The sequence below is a fragment of the Talpa europaea genome (assembly GCF_964194135.1).
Source record: "Talpa europaea genome assembly, chromosome: 4".
In the NCBI taxonomy this organism is placed as follows: domain Eukaryota; kingdom Metazoa; phylum Chordata; class Mammalia; order Eulipotyphla; family Talpidae; genus Talpa; species Talpa europaea.
This window is the reverse complement of record NC_140070.1, coordinates 116,311,755-116,320,643: the sequence shown is the minus strand read 5'-3', so window position 1 is coordinate 116,320,643 and position 8,889 is coordinate 116,311,755. Positions and strand designations below refer to the sequence as shown.

Genomic DNA, 8,889 nt, shown 5'->3' with positions numbered 1-8,889 from the left:
TAGGGGAGAAGGGAGGCAAGTGGCTGTGGAATACTTACTAGAAGGCTTCCCGACCTGGCCCTACCGCCCGACTGCCGTGGCCGGAGGAGGTGTCGTCCGTCCAGCGAGGCGCTGCTCACCGGCAGGGGCCCGCCCCTGAGCAGCTGACCGGCACCCCGGGCCCGGCGGGGTCCCAGCGGTCTAGCCCCGGCCTTCGGCGTCGCTGGGCGGTAGCGCCAGGGAGGTGACGGGCCCCGCTCCGGCTTCGGCCCCAGGTTGTCCCGATGTGCCTTGACGTCGGCTTCGCCCCGCCCGCGGCGGGTGGTGACGCCGGTGGCCACGCCCTCGCGTTGACGTCACCGGCCCGGTTCCCTCTCCGGGGAGCGGCGGCGGACGCGCGGCTCCCACCCCCTCCCCTCTCGCGGGTTCTCCCCTCCCGGGTGGCGGCCGCGGCCCTACCCTCTGCGAGACGATGGCCCGGGCCCCGAGCGCGGGCTGACGTGCCCGGCCATGGGCTGTATCGGCTCTCGGAGCCCGGCGGGTCAGGGTAAGCGGCGGAGGCCGGGCGCGGGCTGGGGAGGCGGGCTGCGGTGGCCCGGTGTGCGGACCGCGGGCGGCTCGGGGCCTTGAGGAAGGGGCCGGTGTCGGGAGAGGGAGGAGCCTGTGTCGGGGAGGCGGGCCAGGCTGGAGGAGGGAGAGGCGTGAGCGGGGAGGGGGCGAAACCGACTCAGGTTCGCTTCCAGGGCCTGCCTGATTGTGGGGTTTGCAGGGTGCACTCGCGGTCTTTCCGCCTGGATTCCCACCGCTGAGGGTTGCAGGAGGCGCCCAGCTTAGGGAGGCCCATACTCAAGCCCGTCAGCCTCCCCTCCTCTCCCCCTGTCCTGGGAGTGGGCCCCGTGCTGGGAACCTACCTCTCCTAGCTGTGTCCCAGCCCCTTAAAGGAGATAACCCCTGCGAAGACTGGCCATGCACCCCACCACGGAATTTTTTGCCTAAAACAACCCCCTTTAGACTCAGCTGGTTGACGAAGGGAACAGCCCCCCATCTGGAGCACCTGTGAGCACCTGATTACCTCTCACCTCTTACAACTGTTTCAGCTCTCTCCCTGAAATCACAGCAAAAACAAAAGTGACCCTACCAGTGTAAGGGAGAAAGGAGCCCAGAAGGAGGCCATCAGGGCATGCTCCCCACAAGGGCGGACCCCTGCTGGGGCCTTGGTTCCCATGGATGGTGGTGCATGCTGGGACCTGGCCTTGGTCCTGTGCATCTGAGGGTTGGCTGGCTGACTTGACTTTACTTCATTGTCATGAATTTTTCCAAGCCTAAGGCCAGGCAGGGACTTGTGACATTAATGGCTGGGTTTGGAATAGTTCCTGGGCTTTCAGGGCAGGTGGTCAGTCACACAGGCCTTAGTGTGGTTTGTGTGTGAGGTTCTTTGGAGCTAAAGACGCTAGCTGAGATTTGTACTTTCCTTTGGTTCCCATGAGGAATTCTGGGATTTGTAGTTCTAAATTAACCTCATGGCTTTTGAAGCTGAGAAGCAGTAGGCTCCTCTGAGCCCTCTGGCCCTGCTAAGGCTTGGCGTTCAGGAAGTCATTCCCCTCCTATAGTCAGGGGGGAGATTGGCTGATCTCAGGACTGGCCTCATGAGCCCTGATTAGGTACTAACTAGAGGCCAGGGATGGCCTGTAACCTTGTGTCTTCCTTCTGGTTGGTAGCATTTCTGGGGACCACCAGCTGGCTGAGGCTCAGGGACAGAGACGGCTGCTCCAGTTAAAGGTCAGTTGTGATGTACATTGCCTGTTGGCACTATCTAGGGGATGGGCCTTGGCTTCCTGAGCTCCAGAGAGCTCGGCTGGGCCTCTGGCACTCCCACCTCCTCAAAGCCATGAGGCAAGAATGTTCTCCTTATGTGACTAGGCACAGGTTCCAAGTGGGGAGGGGACTGGCTCAGCATCCGGAGCCAAAATAGGAATAGAACTGGGAGCTGAGCCTGGAGCTGTTCTGGGCTTTTGGTTCTCCGCATCAACACAGCCAAGGATGCCTATGATTTCTGTGCTGGGCAAAATGTTTCTGTGGCAGCGTGAAGGGCCTGGAGGACGATGGACTTGTCAGACAAGTCGCAGAGGTGAGACCAGGGACCGTAGATGTGATCTGGGAGGTGATGGGAAGCTGAGGAATAGGGTGCTCAGGTGGCAAGAGGAAAATTACTCTGGCTTAGCTATTGGGAATCAGGCTGAAACAGGAACAGCCAGATAGGGGCTGGACAAGTGCCTTAGGGGGCTGGGGCGAAGGTCAGAAAAAATCATGGGTTTGTCAGAAAAGAAAGAGTATAGAGCTGCGTACCAGCTGAAACGGCGTGAGGAAAGAACAAAGAGTAGCAAGGCAGCAAAGCCTACAGAGGGTCCGTGGTGGTGGCGCTGGGGAGGACAGTGATGGTGGGTGACTATGCCATGGACTTTTCAAGAGGCATGGTTAGGCTGAGAAACCAGAGAAGCCAGAATTTATCAAAGTTTAGGTTTTACCCTAGGGTTTTGATGGCAGAATATATTCAGAGGTGGAAGGTGGCCAGTGGACTGCCCCCAAACCACCCCAGGGTCCTGAAGGTCAGGGCTGTGGGATGGGGGCTTTCAGAGTTGTGGGGAGCACCAGGTGTTTGCTGATATTCCGGAGTTGGGGGGTGGAGGGCGGTGAGGAGAAATGATAGGCAATAATGGAAGAAAATGGGGATTTTGGCATAAGTGGGAGCCCAGCTGAACAGCCTTTCCCCACCCCTCAGTGACCTCGGACCCTGCGTGGGCTGTGGAGTGGATCGAGCTTCCCCGGGGCCTCTCTCTGTCTTCTTTGGGATCTACTCGGACCCTCCGAGGCTGGAGCCGGTCCTCCCGACCTTCCTCCGTGGACAGCCAGGACTTGCCCGAGGTGCTGGGCCCCCGGTATTGGTAGAGGGAACGGGGACGGCATCCACTGGAAGGGGATCTGTATTCCCCGCCCCCGCCTTGCCAGCCTGCTTCTGGCTCAGCGGAGGCGCTATCCGGCCAGCAGGGCCGCAAGGCCGCCCCCGCGCCGGTCTGCTCTGCTCGGCGCGGTGCCAGCGGGCGGGCTTGCTCGCGCCTTTGGCACTGACGTCAGCGCATCCCGGTCTGTATCCCGGGAGACCCTGTTGCATGGTGATGGGTTGCCAGGGAGACATACACCTTTTCTCTGGGCCTGGGCCGCAGCTGCGCGGAGCGCCAGCGTGGATGGCGGCGGCCGGGGGGAGTGAGAGGGGGGAGAGCCAGCGAGCTAGGAAACACCCAGCAGGTGCTCCTCCCCCCAGGCCTGGCCGGAAGCTCCCGGCGCCACCCTGGGGGTCCTGTGAGCCAGGTACTGAAAGGGAGGGACAAAGGGTGGGTTAAACGGCAGGTGGAGCCTCTCGCGTGAGGGGTAGACGTGTGATGGAGGAGAGCTAGGCCACCCTGGGGAGGGGGTGTGTGCCTCATATTTCATTCTTTCGCTGAGGGAAACATTTGCAGGGGCTTGCCAAGGAACACTCAGCCAAGTGAGGGGGGAGACAGGACCCCAAGTGAAATAGATTCAGGCCTTGCCAGCCTGAGATCCCTCAGGGGAAATGCAATGGCCGTGCTGGGGCGGGGAAAGGGATATGGAAAACAAAAATCTGGAGAAAAAACATTATTAGGGGGTGGCACTTGAGTCAGGCTTTAAATGGCAGGGAACAATTTGTCAGGCAAGGGCGGCTTTCTTAGCCTAAGGGGAGCTGGAAGGTTCCTTTGCCTGGAGGCAGGAGGGTTGCTTGCCTACACGGAAGGTGGAGAAGTAGGGTTTTACTGGCCACGGGATGTCTGTGGGAGCTTCATAGAGATTAGGAAGGAGGCAGGATGGATTCCTTCAGTGCCCAACTGTGAAGCTTGCGCTTCATCGGAGAATGGAGAAGCCCAGAAAATAGTTTCAATAGGACATGTTATGACCAGTTGCACTCCAGGAAAATTATTTGTTTACATTTGTACCTTACCCCATTCATTCAGCCTATGTCTGTTTGAGCGATTACTCTGCCCCTGTACTTTGTTAAACACCGGAGTGCAGTGTTCAGTTCAGAGACTGAGCTAAAGACCAAAAATGTGGATTCGAAGTAGGCCATAATTACCCACACGGGGTACATTGATGGAAGCCAGTGGTTGGCTACAGGCTGCAGAGGGGAAACCAGTAGGGTGGCCAGGAAGATTCCACTGAGGGAGTCATAATTCAGCCAAGACCCTAAGGGTGAGAAAGAGCCAGCCGGTCATGGGAAGTGGAGAGGGAACATTGACAGCATCCTAGACTGAGAAAGGTTCATGGAATCGGAGGTGCTTTGGTCACTGCCACTTGTGCTGGTGCTTGGCCAGTGGCATTGAGGGCTTGAAGAAGGGCAGTGAAAGCAGAAAGGGTGAGTGTGGTCTTAGAGACAGCTTGGAGATGGGATCATTCGGTCTTGATAGATATGGACAGCAACGCTTAGGGAGGAGTTGAAGGTAATGCTGAGCTTTGGAGTCAGGTTGGGTGGGAGAACGGTGGATGATGCAGAGAAAGGAAGTCAGGAAGTAGGGTCGGATATGGGGAGAAGGCACTGAGTTTGGTTTTGGTCATGCTGAGTTCATAGCCTTGATCGACTTTTGGAACAGCTGGAGTGTGGATCTGAAGACTGAGGGGAGACGGGTGAAGGAGAGGGTCAGGAGGAAGTCCGTGACGCTGTACCCATCTTTCTTCTTCTCTCTTCTCAATGGCCCTACTCCTTGGTTCTTTACTTCCTGCCCTGCCTCCTTGCTCTCTGGGAGCTGAGAGAGTGGAGCGTTAGTTGCAGTTCTCCTCCTGTGGGCCTGCCCGAGTCTCCATTGCTTCTGGGGAAGACATAGTTTGCCGGTCCTGCTTCTCACTCTCTTAACATATCCCAGAAGCCACCATGACACATGCACTCCCTGGGCATTTCTTCCCAGTTCCTGCCTCCCCCTTGATGCCTTGGGTGGGGCGTGAGCATGTAGGAGGACACTGCTGTCAGAGGGGCACTGACCCTCTGATACTAATTCTCCAAGGTGAATGTTGGAGACACAGTCGCGATGCTGCCCAAGTCCCGGAGAGCCCTAACTATCCAGGAGATTGCTGCTCTGGCCAGATCCTCCCTGCATGGTATGCACACCCCCAGGCCCCCATGCCTCTGCCACTCTGTCCTTTTCCTTTTGCACATACCCATGGGGACTGTATCCTGTGAGCTCTTGCTGGGATTTCTCTTTTGCTCAGATGAATCCCTGCTACCTCCTTCTCCCACCCAAAGGCACATATGGACCCTAACTACCATCAGCCTCCCACTTTCCTCCCACATGCTCCTTGTGCTGTACCCTTATCAGGCTTCCTCGCTCTGCCTACCTCCAGGTATTTCCCAGGTGGTAAAGGACCACGTGACTAAGCCCACCGCCATGGCCCAGGGCCGAGTGGCTCACCTGATTGAGTGGAAAGGCTGGAGCAAGCCGAGTGACTCGCCTACTGCCCTGGAATCAGCCTTTTCCTCCTATTCAGACCTCAGCGAGGGCGAACAAGAGGCTCGCTTTGCAGCAGGTGGGTGACAGAGGGGTCAGCCATACATTTGTCACAGGGCTGTTCTCTGTCATCTTCTCAGTTGTGAGGTGGGAATTGGAGTCCCTGTACACCCCTGCTCTCCCCTCTCTTGTCTCCAGGACGAGCCCTACTCTTAGCTCACCTTCTCTGCTAATCCACTGTGTCGTCCCTGACAGGAGTTGCCGAGCAATTTGCCATTGCAGAAGCCAAGCTCCGGGCATGGTCTTCGGTGGATGGTGAGGACTCCACTGATGAATCCTATGATGAGGACTTTGTTGGAACTGACTCAGGTGAGGGGACATCCCATGTTGGTGCTGCCAGCTGGGGTGGAACTGTCCCATAGTCCTCATGATTCAGAGCTCAGCCTTTGGAAAGGGCGATCCAGAATGTCCTCAGTCTTTGGCACAGGGAAGAAGAGAGGCAGACTCTGGCATCCCTCGGCATTCCAAGGGCCGAAGGCTATCCATTCATGGGTAGGGAATCAGCAGTTGGAAATTGGAACTAGATTAGTTCCTTTCCCAAGATGCTGAGCCTTTTCTCTCTGTGCAATTGGGTCTTGCAGCCTGTTTCTCTGTGCCATGCCTTTCCCTCCCCAGGCAGCCTTCTGGCTGTTTGTGGCAGGACAGAGCCGCAGTGCAGCAGCACAGCACCTCACAGGGCTGTGGCCCCAGGCAAACAGGAAGGCGTGCTGGGCCTGGATCGCCCACAGGGCTGAGCTGGCTCCAGCTCAGCATCCTTGCATTCCAGCCAAGACCTGGTGGTGGGCCTCTCTCTGGGCCAGTGCTTGCAGATGTTCCCGGCCCTTCTTTCATCTTCCATTCCCTACCCCACGTGGCTGACTTTCTCTGTAGCTCCTGGGCTCCAGCCTCACAGGCTGTCATCCCCACCCACCCACCTCGTAGCCTTTGAAGATCGCCTCTGCTGGCCCCCACCTCTCCAGCTAATTAACAAGTTCTCTAAGGTGGGCCTTGCATTAGAGCAGATTGGAGATTGCTGCTGTGGTCCAAAAGGGACTGAATTGGATGCCAGAGGCCAAGACAGAGCCCTGAACCACGAGCGGTTTTCGTTTGATTGAGTTCCAGGCCTGCTTTGACCCCTAGTATAATGATAATAACTAACATTTATCTAAGGCCACTACTCGCCTATATGGAATCTTTATGCAAATTAGGAAAAAGTCACCCCTTTCTCTGGCAGGCCCAGCTCTGTGCTAGGGCATGCTGCTTAGTCAGCCCTCACTCACTGCCTTGGGACAGCCTCCCCTTGTGCAGCAAAAAACCTATGCAACTGTGGGCAGTACCCCTTCATTTACTGCTTCCTTACTGTGTGCCAGAGTGTTGTTTTCTCAACACTCAACAACCCCATAAAGTAGTTATATTAAAATCCCTGGTTTAGGGGCCTCCTTGGTGGCTTACGGGTTAAGTCAGCACTATTACCACGATGGCCAGAGTTTGATCCCCAGCCAGGGAGCTACCCACATGGCACTGCAGACCTCTCCTGTCTTGCCCGCTTTTCCCCTCAGCAGTGTATTTCAGTCAATCTGCCTGCTCTGCTCCCCACTCTGTCTCTGGTGAATCCTCTTACCACCATACCTCTGGCCTGCACCCCAGTTCTTGTATGCATAAATAAATAAGTCTTAAAAAAAAAAAAAAAGGTAGGGCCTCTCTGGTGGCACAAGGGGTTAAGCACCACACTTTGAAGCGATCTGCAGCCTCTGCAGCATGAGTTCCATCCCCGGCCGGCCAGGGAGCAGCCCACATGGCGAAGCAGACCTCTCCTGTCTCTCCCACTACTCTCCTCACCAGTGTGTTTCAGTCAGTCTGCCTGTTCTACTCCCCACTCTGTCTCTGGTGAATCCTCTCCCTTGCCGGATCTCTGGCCTGTACCCCAGCTCTTGTGTGCATGGATAAATACATCTTTAAAAAAAAAAAAAAGGTAAACCAGGGATTTTTTTTTAAACTTTTTTTCCAAATATTTTATTTATTTTTGCATAGAAGAACTGGGGTATAGGCCAGAGGTGCTGGGGTGAGAAGATTTACCAGAGGCAGAGTGGGGAATAGAACAGGTAAACTGAAATACACTGCTGAGGGGAGTAGCGGGTGAGACAGGAGAGGTCTGCTGCGCCATGTGGGTTAGCTCCCTGGCTTGGGATGGGACTCGTGCTGCAGAGGCTGCGGATAACTTCATAGCGCTGACACTTAGCCCCTTGCACCACCAGGGAGGCCCCTGGTTTACCTTTAAGGCAGCTAAGACATTGAGAGACTGTGACTTGCCCAAAGTTAGCCACTTCCTACCCCCACCCCCAGCGCTATGTAGGGAGAAGTTGGCCAACTGAAATGTGCTAGCAGCATGGTCTTCTTTTCTGTCTCCCTACAGACTTGGCTGCGCAGCTGCCCCTGGGGACCCACCTCCAGGACCTCTTCACCGGCCACCGATTCTCCCGGCCTGTACGCCAGGGCTCCGTGGAGCCTGAGAGCGACTGCTCGCAGACCGTGTCCCCAGAGACCCTGTGCTCTAGTCTGTGCAGCCTGGAGGATGGTTTGCTGGGCTCCCCGGCCCGGCTGGCCTCCCAGCTGCTGGGCGAAGAGCTGCTTCTTGCCAAACTGCCCCCCAGCCGGGAAAGTGCCTTCCGTAGCCTGGGCCCATTGGAGACCCAGGACTCGCTCTACAACTCGCCCCTCACGGAGTCCTGCCTTTCCCCTGCCGAGGAGGAGACAGCCCCCTGCAAGGACTGCCAGCCGCTCTGCCTGCCACCAGTGGGCAGCTGGGAACGGCAGCAGCAAGCCTCTGACGTAGCTTCTTCTGGGGTGGTGTCCTTAGATGAGGATGAGGCAGAGCCGGAGGAACAGTGACCCAAATTATGCCTGGTGGCGGCATGCGTCCCCTGGCTGCTGCTGGGGGCAGAGCCTCCGTGCCCAAATGCAGGTGGGAGGCTCCCAGCAGAGCTCCAAAGCCTCGAGGGCTCCTGGGAGCACTCACTCCTCCGTTGTGTTTTGCATGAAAGTGTTTGGAGAGGAGGCAGGGGCCAGGCTGGGGGCGCATGTCCTGCCCCCACTCCTGGGGTTTGCCGGGGGTTGCCCGGGGCCCCTGGGGCATGGCCACAGCTGTGGCAGACAGTGATGTTCATGTTCTTGAATCAAAAACACCACATACACATGTCCTCCTCGGATGATGTGAGCCCCTAAGGGGGTGGTTGTGACTGGGCTGTGTGGGGTAGAGGGAGAGGGAGCTCGGCCTCCCACTCCTGTCTCCCCATGCCTCTCTCCTCTGCTTCTCTCCTCACCTCCCAGTCCATGTGCTGTGCTTGATAGCATCACCTCCACCCCA

The 8,889-nt window shown here is 57.1% G+C and overlaps 1 protein-coding gene across 1 annotated transcript; it reads left to right on the top strand.

Moving 5' to 3' along the window:
* Positions 1 to 2,019: 2,019 nt before the first annotated feature.
* On the top strand, positions 2,020 to 8,414 carry FAM131A (family with sequence similarity 131 member A; the record flags this gene model as incomplete). Its single annotated transcript, XM_084231071.1, has 6 exons — positions 2,020 to 2,107; positions 2,759 to 2,901; positions 5,046 to 5,139; positions 5,383 to 5,565; positions 5,742 to 5,855; positions 7,939 to 8,414. The coding sequence occupies 6 exons, from the start codon at positions 2,020 to 2,022 to the stop codon at positions 8,412 to 8,414; spliced, it is 1,098 nt and encodes a 365-aa protein (XP_084087197.1).
* Positions 8,415 to 8,889: the final 475 nt, after the last annotated feature.